Source organism: Xiphophorus maculatus, chromosome 4, assembly GCF_002775205.1.
Source record: "Xiphophorus maculatus strain JP 163 A chromosome 4, X_maculatus-5.0-male, whole genome shotgun sequence".
Lineage (NCBI taxonomy): Eukaryota > Metazoa > Chordata > Actinopteri > Cyprinodontiformes > Poeciliidae > Xiphophorus > Xiphophorus maculatus.
In genome coordinates, this window is record NC_036446.1 from 33,388,059 (window position 1) to 33,404,992 (window position 16,934).

At 38.2% G+C, this 16,934-nt stretch overlaps 1 protein-coding gene across 1 annotated transcript in view; it reads left to right on the forward strand.

Annotated features, from left to right (window-relative positions):
- The first annotated feature begins 206 nt into the window (after positions 1–206).
- The window catches only part of lrrk1 (leucine rich repeat kinase 1), a 50,554-nt gene continuing 33,826 nt past the window's right edge, over positions 207–16,934 (forward strand). Inside the window, exons 1-8 of the mRNA XM_023331874.1 lie at positions 207–402; positions 3,715–3,841; positions 8,413–8,600; positions 10,444–10,615; positions 12,880–13,059; positions 13,795–13,931; positions 15,161–15,387; positions 15,664–15,791. Of these exons, the coding sequence (XP_023187642.1) occupies positions 3,772–3,841; positions 8,413–8,600; positions 10,444–10,615; positions 12,880–13,059; positions 13,795–13,931; positions 15,161–15,387; positions 15,664–15,791 (1,102 nt within the window). The 5' untranslated portion in view covers positions 207–402; positions 3,715–3,771. The remainder of the gene's footprint in view (positions 403–3,714; positions 3,842–8,412; positions 8,601–10,443; positions 10,616–12,879; positions 13,060–13,794; positions 13,932–15,160; positions 15,388–15,663; positions 15,792–16,934) is intronic.

Consider the following 16,934-nt stretch of genomic DNA (forward strand, 5'->3'; position numbering starts at 1 on the left):
TTGTTATAACTCACTAAACTTTTTTGTGATAATCACTGTAAACAATGAAATAGGGTTTATCTATTTATTTAACAAGACATTTATTGATTAAAAGTGCTGGTTTATTATTATTATGTCTCATTTTGAAGATGTCTCCGGGTCTGCTGGTTGTAACTGTGGGCGTGGTGTTATTTTAGGAATGAATAGCGGAACTACATGTTGTTTTGAAGCCCAACTGCTCCTCCGTACGCATGTGTAACAGCGGCGTGTGTCCGGGTTGGAGAGTTCGGATCTGAGATTTAGGAAGTGGACTGGAAGTTCAGAGCCGGGCCAGGAAAGGTCCAGGTTACCGCCTGACGCTGCGCAGCACTGCGGGGATAATGCTGTCCTGTCGGGAGGAAAGCTGGACGTGTCAGCCTGGAGGTAAGCCGGGTGTTTCTGACTGAGGAAATGCGCTGTGGTCTGGGACAGCAGCCAAGAAGAGGTGGCTGCTGGGTCTTCGCCGAGAGTTCCAGACTCTGAGGCTGGATTTAGTTGACGCGTCATGGAAATACTTAAAGATTTATACAAAATAGAAGCAAATAACAGATCCAAACTTCCGGAATTACTGACCCAGAAACTTAATTATTCCGATTTCCTTCAGTATTCGAGACAACTATCTTGATAAGATGGCGCAGTAACCATTTGTAGAGCTGGAAAGTGTCGCAGTTAATTTGCGCATCAACACGAACGCGTCGGGCAGACACCCACTCCTGTAAATACATCAGTGAAGTGGAAAAATCTTTTTAAACCTGTAGTAACGGAGCAGTGGAATTACTCTCTGTCTGTTTGTAGTTTGGAGCTCTTTTTAAACATTCAAAATGTGATGCAAAGTATTTACGTGACTCTGCTATTAATTGGTGCCGATATTTACTGTGCTGTAGTAATAGTCTGGTCTCAATACAGAACGAAAAGGTACAATTAACCCCGTAGTCCGGGTCAGGTGGAACATACACGAGTGAGCTGTAACATAGTAGTCTACTGACAATATCTTCCCAATGAAACATTTTTTATTAAACTCTTAAAGCTGCAGTGCGTAACTTTTATTAAAAAAATATGTTCTCTACATATTTGTTAAACCTGTCACTATGTCCTGACAGAATGGTATATGAGACAGATACTCTGTGGAAAAATGTACCTTTCTTCTCCCAGTGTTCCTATTGCCACCTGCAGAAATAGCTCCGGGTCAGAAACCATCAATCAGAGCTAAGAGGAGGCTCTTAGCGCTGTTAATCATGCTGCTCACCCTCGGCTATTAAGAAACTAGTGCTTGCTGGAGGCGTAGACTCTGTTGAAGTTTTGAACGATTAGATCTGATTTTACCCAGTCGCTAATGTTTAGCCGAAACATAAATAATGCACCATCTCAATGAAGCTTACCGGAAATTGTGTGTATTGTAAACAACCCAGTGGGAAGTAGAGCCACAACAGCTTTGCCTGTTGCCTCTTATGCTCTAAAACAGCCCAGAAAACTGACGTCATTCATAACTTTTCCTTCTGTTTGCTCATTGGCCCAGTTGGAATTCAGCTGGAGAAATCCCAGACGGAGCACACATGGGAGATGAGAATTGAGTGGAATTACAGAGGAAATGCTTTGATAGCCACCAGCTTTAATAGTTCACAACACTAAATGTGCCTCAATATGCATTAAGACACTTAATCACTAGTGCAGAAGCTGACAGACTGTGAATCTACAGTCTTCCTTATTTCTGCTCTTGGCAGTACAACCAATCAGCTAATAGGGCTCCTGGATTGGCTGCGTTGCAAACAGCAGCCAGTAGCATGTCAGGTTGAACTTCCCAAGATGCATTTTGTTTTGAATATTTTTTATATGTTCTACAAAAATATCTGCAACTAGATACAGTTTTGGCGAATAATTTGAAGTGGCATTTCGCAGAAAAATATTTTTATTGTTAAATCTGCAGATGCTGATCTGCGAATAGGCGGGGGTCCTCTGTACACTCTTTGATGAAGAACTTTGTAGAAGCTGTAGCAGAAATATTTTTAAAGTCGTCAATTGTCTTTAAAAGTCTCTCACATCCTGGTAAGAATCAGTTTATAGCTGTTCTCCAAGCTGACCACCATTCACACATTTGCTTGAGTTTGTTGAACTCTGCTGGTATCCGTTTCTAAACCAATTATTTCAGTCAGGTTGCAATTTTGGCTTTAACTAGGCCACATTCTTCTGTTTTTCAGTCAATTTGATGTAGATCAACCGCTGTGTTTGCTGTGTCACTATTCTGCTCCAAAGCTCTATCTATCAGAATGGTTGCCACCCTGCAGTTACTACACAGTTACCAAACACTCTCAGTCCATTATTATACAGTTTGAACATTATTTATTATTACTGAACTTAAATTGCTTGCTATGTGTTTCTGATTATAAATAAATGTTTTACAGATCAGAACTTCAGCTGAAGTCTGGTCCAGAGACTTGTACTACCAGGAACTGGTAGAGTCTTACCCCAGAGACCAGCAGGTGTAACTGCAATGAAATGTTTTTCTACAATGTTCTGATTCAGAAAGGCTGAATACAAATACACACTATAGCTTTTAGATTATGTTCTTAAAAAAGTGAAACCCATATGTCCTCTTTCAACCACATGGCGGTTGTGCACTGCTTTGTGTTGGGCTTTGACATGAAATACTAAGAATATACTGTACACAGATGGTTGTGGTTGCAACATGACAAAATGTGAAAAGTTTTTTTTTTTTTTTCAGAGCAACTGTTTGCATCTTAAGCAGAAGCTGCTAAAGTTTGTTCCTGTTGACTGTTGCATGTCAGGAACTATCAAGTACTTATAAATAAATTAAAAAATATAAAGATTGTTTATATTAAAACAAGAGACAGTTGAGCTCATCTCCACATTCATGTAACTTCACTTTCAACAATGAAAACGTGTTTCATAAATATCAATATGAAATTTTCCTCACCTTCAGGTTGTCTTTGTAAAGTACTTGTGTCCAGGTACGCCTCCCTCATTCAATTAAATTAAATTCAAAAATCTATATTAATCACAGAGGGAAATTAGACGTTGTTGTAACTTATATAAGTTTCTTCAAAGAGACACTGGAGGCATCACCTGTAGTTGTCAGTATTACAGCAAATCTCAAGAAGCCTCTGACTGAAGACATTCAGGTTTTCTAAGACAGTCTCATGTAGAGGGTGGTCAGGGTTGTCCATATATATGTTGATTTTTATCTAAAATCCTTCTTTGCATCATCATCTACAAAGTCGTCCCCAGTCGTTCTGATCTGAACGACTGATCTGAACGTCAACACAACACACATCACACCAACACACACCAGAACAGAACCAGAACAGAACTAGTCTTCTCTATCAGGTTGTTAAGCCTTTTTATGTCTCTGGTTCTGATTCTGCTGCTCCAACAGATGACAGCAGAATAGACAAAACTCTCTACAACAGACTGATAGAAGATCTGCAGCATCTTGCTGCAAACCTTGAAGGGTCTTAGCTTTCTCAAGTAGCACAGTCTGTTCTGTCCTAACTTGTAGACAGCATCACTATTGAGTCTCCAGTCCAGTCAGTTCTCCAGATAAACTCTAATATTATTCTCAACAACCTCCTTTTCCTCTCCCATGATGTAAATAGGGTTTGGCCTAACCCTCTTTCTGTTGACATCTGTTGTCTTTTGCTCTGCATCAGTCTGTCTCTTCATGCTGCTTTCTTCATGCAGGTCTCTGAAGGTCCTGAGCTCTAATTGTGGTTAGCTTTACCACTGACTCCAGTAGGAATGTCCTACTGGTCTGTTGGCGTTTCCCGAGAAACTGGAGGGCCTCCCAGCAACATGGAGCAAAGAAACAGTGAGTCATTTTCCATCTTTTCATTATTCTCACAAAGTTCTTACACTTGGCTACAGGATGAAAACCATAGACCTACCTTTAATACCGCGGCACCAGATTAATGAGGGACAGCGAGAAAACAAGGACCTCTAAACTGAAACGTGTCTGTGTGTGGAGCGACTGTAGAGCTGCTCAAATTTAGCATAAACAGAAGTGAAACCATCAGAGTGAGAATCCTGAACTGTTGCAGAGTGCCTGTTTCATGGCTTACACTGCACTCACTGAGCTCTGACAGACCCTCTGGTTCTAACTGATCGGAGATCAGGCCGTTTCAAGTATTTGCATATAAGTTACAACTCTTTAAGTAATTATTAAAATGTGCATTATAGTAATGTTGTCATCCTAACCTTGGTGCACCAGGTGACCAGGACAAATCCATTGGTTGTGTAAACAGGCAATAAATCTGATTTTAATTGGAAAAGTTTAAATTTGAGTTTATTTTACTAGAATGGGACAATTCATATTAAGGAACACACAATTTATCAAAATTCTCACTTCTATCCGCAGTCCCATAAAACAAAACACACAAATAACATTATTATAGTGTCTTGAGAATAGAGAAAAATAGAATACAAGAATACAACAAATAAAAAACAATTTAAGGATAAGATACCAATTTTACGATACTACATCAAAGTTCTAGCATACTTTAAGTATCTACAAGACAATTTCTGTGATAAAAAAACAAAATGAAGCCGGAAGCTTCTAAATGGGGCCAAAAGTAGAATGATCACAGTGCTGATTTTTGACCTCTTTAACTTGCTGTTTAAAGGAGAATAAATGGAGCTATAGCTAATGGAGAAAGACAACATGTTACTTTGACTTTCCTCAGGATTTGCTGCTTTAGAGACATTAACTCAATCCCAACAAATATTCTGCAAGAACAGAGAATTTTCTTTTCTGTGCCATACCTGCAAAACGGAAATCTAACCCCTTCTGCACCTGAATTCTTGTCATTATGAAATGAGTCAACCAGAAATAATTATTTTTTGCTCTTGCCACCTTGAATTAAAGAACAAACTTCTCAGTTCTTGCAGAGTATGTTCAGGCCTTTGTAGTCCTTTCTATTCTTCTCTGCTGACGTTCATCTCTTAAGGTGTGGTCTTAAAGACACAACCTGCATCTCTGTATAAACCCTTCATTATACACCCTCTCATATAGCAACTAAGGCTCTTCTGGCTTGTATGCTAACAGGTTGCAGGATACCTGAGGGCAACAACTTGATTTCACTGATCACAAATTATGTCAAACTACCAAATTTGGAACAGCACACTGCGGCCATTTTAGTTTCAAACAAACAAGAGCAGTAAGCCTGTGTAGTGAACGAGTAGTTCAAGTCCAATCAACTCAACAGCAATTAAAAATGGCAACAACAAATACAGATCACTGAGGTTTCTGTTTCAGAGACGAGTGTTATTACTCTCTAATGGTGTTATTACTTAGAGTGCTTTGGGGGAAACATCTATGCGTCTGAACAGCTGATTTTGTTTGTGATCAGCTGATTTAGGTTTGTTTTTTGCATTGATGAATCAATATTTTTACCTACACCTAATATACCTAAGGTATATTTTCTATCAAAATGGCTATTGTAGATGTCTACTTGGATTGTTTTCAGACATCAAAAACTTTGAAGTTAATAAAGTCTAATTGTGCTCAAGTAATCGCTGCACTGTCAGCTAAAACAACACACACAATATGACCTCATCTGTGTGTGTAGGTTGTATGACCCTGGAGGTCGTTGTGAGTGGGTTGCATTGCTTTCTGGTTCTGAGTCGCTTATGAAAGCTTGAATGCATCTGGTCCACCATAACCTTTGTATTTATTTCCTTTGTAAACCTGTGGTGGAGTTCTCACATACAGACACCATTTTACCATCAATGTTGTGTTGTCAAGTTGGACACTCCCACAGATCTATTAGCAGTAGTGGGTTGATCAGAGAAGTTGAGTGGAGTGGGGGGAGGGGAGCATTTTAATCTTTAGCATCAACGTCTCTTCCAGCTTTCCCATGAAGAGAAGAACGATGCCACATTGGAAGTGTGAGCCTCTAATGTGAGTCAAATGGTTTCACTCCCTCAGGGTTTCTCAAATAGCATCAGCACAGCAGTTTGACTTCACATCTTTCTGTATTAGTCATTTAAGAGCCACTGTTGTTAAATTTGATCCACTTGCTCAAATAGAGCCAATAGAAATAAAAGAATATACAGATGTGCTCTAAGGACTTCCAACACACTCAGCAAACTCATTTGTACAAATTTTGTTTCATTTAAGCAATCCAGTATTGAAGAATGTGAACTACAAGACAAAGTGCTGCATCTTCCTTGTCTTTATTTCACCAATAATAATGTATTTGTTGGGGGTATCGGGCTCATGCATGATACCCCCACATGCTTCACACATTCACATCATATTCTTCTACAAAAAGCCCTCCTCTTCTGTTCTCAATCAGCTGGTTATCAAAACAGATGATAGAATGAGCTGTGACAACTAATCATAAGTTGTTGTAGTTTATTTTATTGTTCTAAATCTTAAAACACTTTCCAAGTTTAAGTTTTCAACTCAGTTTCTAGCATTTTATCAAAACACTTTATCTGTGTGGTTCTCAAAAGAAAAAAAGTGCAAGTAATTCAGGAGTAATTCAGATACGCTTATCCCTATGGGGTCACCAGGGCTCCTGGTGCCTATGTCCAGTAGTCAGCAGGCGAGAGGCGAGGTCACTCTGGTCACCAGTCCATCGCAGGCAGTAACTATCGATTGGAATGTGTGTGTGATTGAAATGATTTTTTTTTTAATGTTCCTTGGTCATTCAGTCAAGTTTATTTCAATTCACATTTCAGCAACAAGGCAGTTGAAAGTTCATTACATAATAAAAACAGAAAAATACAAAGTCATAAAAAACACCATACAGTCAGCAATTGAGAAAACCAGTAACAAGCTTTAGATTTTGATAAATGCCAACATCAAAATTATTGTTACACATCAAATAAGTTGGTCAGTGTTTTATTTGTTATGGTTCAAAAGCAACTCTAATTAGCTGGGGTTTAAATCTTGATTAAAAGGAACTCAGTGTTCAACTGTTTTGAAGTGTTCTGTATCCAGCATTCTGGAAAAATGCTGGATCCAGTGATCACTGTAACAGTGAAGACACTGTTACAGTGATCAATGCGACTAAAGATAAACACATGGATGAGTTTCTATAGATCTTGCTGGGACATTAGTCCTTTAATCCTGGAAATGTTCTTCAGTTGACAGGGGGCCAACTTTGTAACTGGCACTGAAGGTTCAGGTCAAAGTCCATCACCACACCCAGGGTTTGTACCTGATTGCATGCATTACATTTCTAGCTGTACAGTTTCTAGATGTAATAACTGAAGCTGTGTACCGATTCTTTGGGTGAAAGAATTGCTTCAGTTTTGTTTCTTTTCAGCTGGAGAAAGTTATGGCACATCTACACATATATCTACATCCGTTCAGTGATTGGATGTTTTGGAGTCACCTGGTGACATTGTACTGTAGAACTGTGTGTCATCTGTGTAGTTATGAAAGCTAATCTTCACTTCCTGAGCTAGTGGGAGCTTATAGATATTCCAGAAGTGAACCTTGGGGTACCCCACATGTGACTTCTGTCCGTGTTGATGAGAAGTTACCTACTGAAACAAAGAAATCCCTGTTCCTTATCTAAGACATTGAGACATTTGTTGTGAATTGGCTCTATATAAATAAACTGAATTGAATTGAAGTTAACATCAAAACTTTTGAAAAAAAAACCCTTCTCTGTAAAATGTTTGGGGAGAAAAAAACCCATTTTGTCTCAATCACGGTCATGTAAAATGGTAAATGGCATTTGTGTAGTATCTCATCAAGTCTGAGGACTTCAAAGCATCTTACTCTCATTCAGTCATTCACTAATATATAACACATATTCACACACTGATGGTGGTGAGGCACATTATAGCCAAGGCTGCCCTGAGGCAGTCTGATAGAAGTGAGGGTGCTGTTCTATTGGTGTCACCCTTTTGGCACCACTAGTAGGCAAAGCTGGTGAAGCGCTCAAGGACCCAACGGCGAATTGACTCAGAGCGGGGTTTGCACCAGCAACCCACTGGTTACAGGACAAACCCCAACCTCCTTTGTTGTCCCATACACAGTGGCTTTACTTTGGAAATCATTTGGTAAAAACCTTTAGACTGAAAAGGTTTTCTGAGTGAACATTGTTTTCGGTGATCCTAATCCTCTTTACACATTCCAGTAAACTGTTTCTGAGCTGAGGTCTGGAGATTGGTCAGAGCTGAAGAGACCTTTGTCATCTCACAGCCACATCAGCAGAGGAAGAGTTCTGTACCTTCCAGAAAATGCAATGAAGCCTTTTTGAGATTATGCATTTCATATATTGTTTGATTTCGTTTAGTTCTGAATGTGAACAATACTTTAATGTGTAGTTTCTACTGAGTGTAAGACCAACATCATACAGTTCCAGGTTTATAGATTATTTGATCTAGTTTTTAACTCCTCTTTGTTTTGTTTTGTTTTTTCAGGCAGGGAGGAGGAAATGGGAGCCAAGGCTTCTCTGGTGGAGGCCACTGGTCCCAACTCCAGGACGGCTCCTCCTTCAACCCTGGAGAACATCAAGGCAGCATATGAAGGTGGGGATAAGGAGACTGCCAGGGAGCTGATTCAGCAGGCCTGTTGTGTGGAGTGTTCCGGGGGGATCCATCCTGATGGAGTGAGTCATTACCATTACAAAGTTAAGAGTGTGTGGAGGGCTTCATATAAAACATTGTTGTTGAAATCCTAACTCTTCTATGATCTAAATAGCATTGATAGCATGGTGTGCTTAAACAAATTTGTTGTTCCATGTCTTGGGGATTGTTTTTTGTTTGTTTGTTTTGTTTCTCTTTTTCACAGGTAATAAGAAATCTGGAAACAATAGGAAAGAATATTGATTTTCCCATTTTTTGCCCTTTAGATGTATCTGATCATTTCAAGCCTATCACATCTGAAAGGTGAAAAAGTAGATAGAGTTGGTAGTGACTGCAGGCATAAATGTACTCAGAAAAAATTTAAGTTCTTGTCAGGTTTGCCCTTTAATGGAAAATGTCTAAGAGGTCTTGCTTATGGTGCTGCTAACACCTTCCACGGCGAGCCCAACAGAGAGCAGGAAGCTCTCACACAAGTGAGCTTTTCTTCCTTACTTGTGACTGAGAAAATCAAATGATTGACAAGCAAGATAGAAGTGCTAACAAAGACAAATAGTGAATATAAAAACTTCAACACAATCACTTCGCAATGACTCTGAATTTGGTTTTAAATCTAGAACAGTGTTTCCCAACCCTGGTCCTCAAGGCACACTGTCCAACATGTTTAGAGGTTTCCCTCTACCTGATTCAACTGATTGCATTTCAACAAACACCTGTTAATCAGTCATCAATTGAAATCAGCTAGACTGAAGCAAGGAAATACCTAAAACATGCAGGGCAGTGTGCCTTGAGGACCAGGGTTGGGAAACACTGATCTGGAGCATGCAGTCAGTGTGCAGAGCAGAGAACGAGGAAGTGCAGGGCTTCTTGGCAGCAGACGCTGTAATGGTGGGCGTGTTGGTGTAAAGAGGTGTCTCTGTTACAGTGGAAATGCTAATATCTGTTATTTTGGTAGTTGAGGGTAACACTACTCAGCTCAGTTGTTGGCAGGAAGCAGACACAACATGATCTACAATTGAAAGATCATGAACTGATGATCTGATGATGCACACCACTCAAACCTTTGCCTGATAGAAAAGTCTCACATGATTAAACAAAATTTAAGAGCAGTAATTAACATATTTAAAGCCAACTTACATTTTTCAAGTGATTTTAAGACATTTTAAGGCCTTAATTTTAGATGCGTGAATTTAAGACTTTTTAAGGTTGTGTGGACACCTTGTTAATATCTCTATATGAGGAACTCACATTCTACTGCTGCAACACACATTACACTGTTTTTTTTACAGTTATTATACAGTTGTTGATAAGGAAATTCAGCTCAGGCCATTTACTTCATAGTAATAAAGGTTTACCTTCTGCTGAACCAGATAACTTTTTTCTAAAGTTTCAATATTATGATTCAGTGAACCTGACCTAGTGGAGGTGTTTCCCAGCCTAGCAGTCTAGCTTCTTTATATAAAGACACCACTGAAAATCTGCTTGTCATTATTATTGTTTGATGTAGACAGTTTTTCCACTTTTTAAAAAGTTCAAGTGAAGCCCCCTACCCAAACATTACATGGACCAAATCAGACGTTTAATATGTTTATGTTATGATTCTATATCAAAACATATATTTAATTAATAAAGTGCTCATATTTCAATGTACTGTACTTTAGCACAATGAATAAATAAATAAGAATATTAAAAATTACCTACTTTGGTGTGAAATGGGAAATTTTCTGAATTTTATTAGTGATGTTATTGAAACTGTAAAATATTTCTATAAATACCTATTGGGCAAACTGGGATGTTGTATGGGATATGCAGAACTCAAAGGTGAGAAGTTTCTGCATTGTCAGGGTGTTCCTGTTGGCTGTCTTTCAGGTCCGCCTCCTGTCTGTGGCCACTCAGCACTGTGATCTAGTGAGTGTGTGTTACCTTCTGGAGGAAGCCCGTATCACTGTGCCCCAGGAGCTGTCGCTGTCCAATCCAGCCGTCCTGGCAGCACATGGCGGCTACACCAACCTGCTCAAGGAACTGCTGGATTCAATACCTGGTACGGAGAAGAAACAGTTCAACAATCATCACATATTTTATATTTTACTCCTCTCATTTTGAATGGCAAAATTCAGCTAATGTTATACATATGTTGGTGTATCCAAAACTGCATGGGTGTAAGCAAATGAAATGGATTTGACCATGAAGTCCTCTCATGCGTTTGATCGATCTGTTGTGATTTGCTGCCATTTGTACAGGACTGAGGACAGTACCAAAAAATATACTCAAGTAAGAGTAATTACTTCAAAAATGTAGCTATCCAAGAATTACTCAAGTGAGAAAGTATTCTGTGAAAACACTACTTAAGTACTGAGTAACTGATTATAATAATATTTTACAATAATGTCATTAGACGGACAAACAGTAGATAATGTACATTATTGATGGAAATTTTGGCTCCCAAGCAGTTCTTAATTTATTACCATCTGCAGCTCCATATATTAACATAACCTGACAAATAGGAATGTTTTTGATGATGCATGGTGTTTATTGCATATTCATCTGACCACCAAATGGCGCAACAGACTTAATGGATAGAAAATAACATTAGAACAACAAAGCTTGTGTATAAACAAGAGGTCTCACTCTGACATAAACTGCTGGTGTGTGTCTGTGTCCGATACGAAACATGTTTGTTCTTCATTCAGTATCCACTCTAGTATCCAGCTACTTGTATGTTTATGTAGCTGTAAAGCCCATCTGAGGTCCACGTTTGGTATTCACATTAACATTGTGTATAGCTGTGCTTCTTTGCACAAAAATAATTGTATGTTAATATAATTATTTGTGATATTTTTATGTATTTATTGTTACTGACTTTGTTTGACGTATTGTTCTGTATTGCTGGAACCTCATCCACTCTTCTAAGACAAATTTCTGCCATGGGAGACAAATAAATGATCTCATCTTTTCTCATCTCATCTTAACTTTACTAAAGTAACAGTAGACATACTTTATAATAATGTTACTCATATAAAAGTAAAAAGTACAGTGCAGTGGAACTACTCCTAAAAGTATGGTTTTGTTTCCAAAAAGATACTCTAGTAAATGTAACTAGTCACTATCCTCCTATGCCTTTGTGTAGTACATGTGTATTGAAATGCAAGGTGTAGAGTACAGTATTCTATAGCACAAGGACAAGTATGCTACTTTGGATTAGAAGTGGGGACTTATTGTGTTAATTATCATTTTACACTATAAATTTTCTATCATAAGAGGTTTGATTTATCATTGTCATTATAAGTTCAAGTTAATGGTGTAAAAAAAATGCCCCCCAAAAAAGCTTTGTCAAGATTGTTAGTTTTCTCATTTGCTCTAATATTTGTTCAATGTTCATTGACTACCAACAAATTTTAAAATCTGATTAGATACAGTTATTGTGTAGTTTAGTGATACAAATCACACTTTGTTATGTGACTGGTGTGGTAAAGACTGGTGTGTCATGCAGTCACAGCCAGTTCAGTTACTTAGCCATGACATGACAGTTACTTAAAAAAGAAGTTATAAAATAGTTCTTATTGTCATTTTTACCACTAAATATAGTGATTTAACGCTAAGTCCATATTGCCCATTCCTGCTCTGAAGCATGATGTCTACTTTCATTTTGTAGGACAGTGTGGTTTAAAGCGATAACACAGACTGCTCTCTAAAAGTACCAGGATATGTGTAACTGCAGGAATTTTGATGAGCATGTTCTGATTTGAAGAAACATTTTAAACCAGTAAATCGCCTGCAGAGAACTAATCTGTACCAAAAAGTATAACACCCCTAAATGAAAGTTTTAGTGCAAATTTTACACCTTTATTCCTCCAGCAGGTGTATAAAGCCTGGAAAGGCCTGTTTTCTCTGCTCTAAATTCAGCTGTGTGGTGGATCGTATTTGAGCTGTGTAGTCCAACTTTATGCTTAAAGTTAATATTAGAATGATGAGCTGAAACCTCCACACCAGCTGGCAGCTTCTTGGTTCAGATTGTGATTACAAAGCCCAACGTAGAGAACAGATATGATTGGTCAGCTTTACTGTCATTCTTGACTAAATCTCCTGAAGCGTTTACATTACAGGGCCTGCTGTAAAACCCCACAAGGCATACCAATCTCTGAGCTAATGTAGCTCTTTTTCTGCCTAGAAACAGAACTGAATGAGTTTTGGTTGGATGAAAATTTGCTGTGTTGCCGACATAACTGAGTTAACAGTTATGTTGTTTTTTTAAATATGTATATAAGTGATTAGTAGCTATAATATTTCTTGTTGTCCACCAATTAGGTGTGAGTCTGAAGAGAGATCTGGTGAACTGCCTGCTGGCCACAGCCTGTCAGCAGGGTCATCTGGATGTGGTGCGTCTGCTGGTCCACAGCTACGATGCAGATGTGAAGGACTTTGCGATCCACAGCAATGAGTTCGCCGTCCTCTGTGGACTGCCGCTGTATGCAGCTGCACAAGCCAGTAAGAAGACAGAACTATTCCAGGACACATTCTGCTCTGATAGCAAAACATGAAGAGAGTGATTTTCAGTTCCTGCTTTGTTTACATTTGACATCCCACTCAGTTCAAAAAGCATCCTACTGCTTCAGCTATGGCATTAAGACACCAACAGATGTTCATTTTTCCAGCTGTCTCTGGTTGTGCTTTATCTATATGCTTTCTGAAAATAGTATGTAAGAAAAACTGGAGAGTTAATAATAATGATAATAATACAGCAAACTTTTTAGGAGACTCAAAGATGCTTTACAAGGAAAGGAAAACAGACAATATGAACAGCTTCAAATTGAGATTGTTATTGTGGGGCCTAGGCCAGTTTGAACAGCTGGGATTTGAATAGTCATTTTACAGATAGTTTGATACTTTAACATTAGCTAAGAGTAAAATTAATATTTATTTTAGCTTCAAATCCCTTTAACGTTTACCCTTCAGCTCACTTTTCAAATAATTTAATTTACCAGACCTGCAATGTAAGAGAAAAACCAATGGTAACAACTTAGTCACTACAGACTATGGCGCAGTTTACACCAGCTTCATAGCCTGCGGAACTGTGAACATTCAGAACCACAATGAGGCATAAGGTATGTCTGTACAAATGTTTCAAAAGAGTTCAGGGAAAAGATTCCCTGAAGTTTTCCCTGAAAAGTTTAGCTCTGGCTTTTCTTGTAGATAGGATAAACTGAATGTTTTGTGTTTTAGGTAATGAGGAGATCGCTCACTTCCTGCTTGAAAATGGTGCTGAATTTTCATCCTACACTCTGATGGACTATCCAGATTTCAGCAAACTCCTCCTGAGACAGAAACTTGACAAAACATCTGGTGCAAATGGAGTGGAGGTCTGAGTCTTAACTAGTACATGTGAAAATAACGTTAGTTTAAATGTATAATCTAGGTTTTTAGATAATCACACCTTCCCATAGGCAGTGTTTCAGAATAAATGAATGGCTAATAAATAAAGGGTGTCCATGTAAAGAGTAGATTCACCTAAAGTCATTTTAATGCATATTTAGATTATGGGTTAGCATCATTCAAATATTCTGAAAACACTTCTGATTTCATTTTGTACCTAAGAAAATCATCACAGCTTTATTTATCGGCCCAAAGCTTCCATTACAATCTTGCAAATTCCAATTAAATTCAAAAATACTTTTGAATTTATTCAAAAGTATGAATAAATACATGAAAATGACATTTCATTTGTCATTTCATGACAAATGAAATGTCATAACTCATCTCATCCAAGTATCTTCAAAGAGTTGTTGTGGATGGTGATGCTGTGGGCAGAGAGGATCACCTGTAGCAGTCAGTCTTGCAAGTGAATCTGAAGAGCCTCTGACTGAAGACTGTTGCTGTAGAACAGTCTCATGTCTGTCATGACATGCTAACAGTTCAGTATCCAGGCAGCAGAGACTCTGTTTCACAGTAACTAGAGTTCAGATCGGGCCTAAAAAATCCCAACCGGGCCTGATCCCATTGACACTGTGTCCAGCCTGATTCAGAACGACTCATTAATTCTAGTTAGAGGCTTGAGCCCAAAGTAACCCTGATATCAAAGAGAAATGCAGCATGTTTGCTGCAGTCCATGAAGCCAACGCAGGTGTTGTCAACTACCAGTTTAAAATACTTCCAGATCTTTGACTTTGCCCTCTGCAGGGTTAGCAGTGGAATTTTTTGTGTTATTAGCTTTTGTTTAACACCTTCCAGCTCCATTATGGCGCTTCTAGCTGGAGGTATCAAGTGGAAATCACCTGTGATGTGTGATTGATAGGAGCAGAGCAGTTCTGAGTCACATATACATTAGTTGTGCACTTGTTAGAGTATTAAATGTCTATACCTTATTTCTTTCTTGCATCATCAGGGTAAACTATGTACTCCTCTATTTAGACTATATTAAGTAGAAGAACACAACTTTATATTGTACATTCTCATTTAGAATGCACCAACATCAGTTTAATGTTAGCAGGACATTTTTTATGGCAAGCAGTTCTAAGATGTCTTATTATTGGCCATATCTCTGAAATCATTCTTTGTGGGGATGAGTATGTCTGTCTGTTGGTGTCTGCAGAGTGTCCGTGTGTACTGGAGCGGCCTGCAGTTACCATATTTGGATCTGGACTGGTTCATGGACGTCTGCTCCCAAATCACCCACCTGGACCTGTCCTCCAACAGCCTGGGTGCTCTGCCCTCGGTGGTCCCCTGGGGCCTCATCCATCTCAGAACTCTGGATCTGTCTAACAACGCTCTTAAAGAGCTGCCGTTTGCTCAGAACTCCCAGGATGTCATCTGCTCCAGGTATGGGACCAGATACGTCAAGACAGACAGAAATGTGTAGTTTAAAGGTTTACCTTTGTCTTTCTGTTATTTAGTTAATTAGTAGACCAGACATCAAGTTGTTTTATTTGAGCAAATAAGAACATTTCTCACGAGATTGTTGATATTTGGTTTTGCCGTAACGCAAAGATTAGAAGCTACTTTTCTATAGAACTGAAAGTATCAAAACAGTTTTTAAATTCAACAGGATAAATATTTTATAGCAATATCTCAAACTTATTTTTTTCTATGGTTCAGATTACAGATGGTGAATATTTCTCAGAACCAGCTGAAGAGTTTACCAACTGGACTTCTCCATCTGGTCCACCTGCAGAAACTTTGTGTTGCTGATAACCAGCTCAGCACACTGTTTGACATCCCTGACAGTATGTTCCATATCTGATTATGTGGCACACTTTGATGGCTCAATGCATATTATGAATGTTGCCATGTCTAAAACTGCAGTAGGTAACTTTTATAATCAATATGTTTTTTACATGTTTCTTTATACTGTCACTATGTCATGATGGCATAAAAGGAGACAAATAATCAGTGGAAAAACAAGTTCCTCTGTCTCCTTACATATTTAATATTGATAAAAACTACTATTTCCATTGGCATATTATTTCAGTTACAACATGTTAAAGAAATAAATAAGTCTTACATGAGGTGAAACACTGAGTCAATCAATCAAGAATTAATCAAAATGCATTTTGATTATTATTTTATTGAGATATTAAGCAAAGAATATGAGCAATGACTCCCCTGACTAGTCCAGGGAAGAGAAGACTTTTAATGTCCACCAGCCCTAATACACAGAGGGGAGAAAAAGGGAGCATCCCACCAGGTTCAGTTTGCTTCACAACTCTGGTATTTGGACCTGCAGACTGGATGCTTCAAACCCAGGTCAGAAATACCATTTATTATGTTTCCAGGAAGCTGCCTCCAACATGAAGGATGCTTTATAGAGAAAATTCATTGATTGCTTGGTTGATTGAAATAAAACCAAATTTTGTCATAACAAACGATACATTTTTCCAATGTTAGAAGTGAAATAATCTCCCAGTGGAACCAGTATGTTTTCATCAATATTAAGAAATTATTGGCATAAAACAAGATCCTATATTTTGCTGAAAAACTGGTATGTTTGTTTTTTAAATTAAAATGTCATGTTAATATTTTCTGAGAGCAGCTTTACTAGAACCTGGGCTTACAGGCATAGAGAATTTAAAGGAAATAACAAGAAAGATCAAGTTTATCCAAATACTTTGCATTTATCATGAAGCAATTCATATTCTACTGGCCACATAATGTTTCCCCCCAGCTTTTAATATTTTTGAAGAAAAACAAACTGCTTCATTTTGTTTTGACAATTTTGATCTGCTTTCAACTAGTGAACTACAGAAATCACAACCCAAACTCGCCAACCATAACACCATTCAGTAAATTAGTCAAGTATCATTCAGCTATACTGTATGTCAGCAATACATTACAATTTACAAATAATATTACTCTTTAATTTAGTTTAG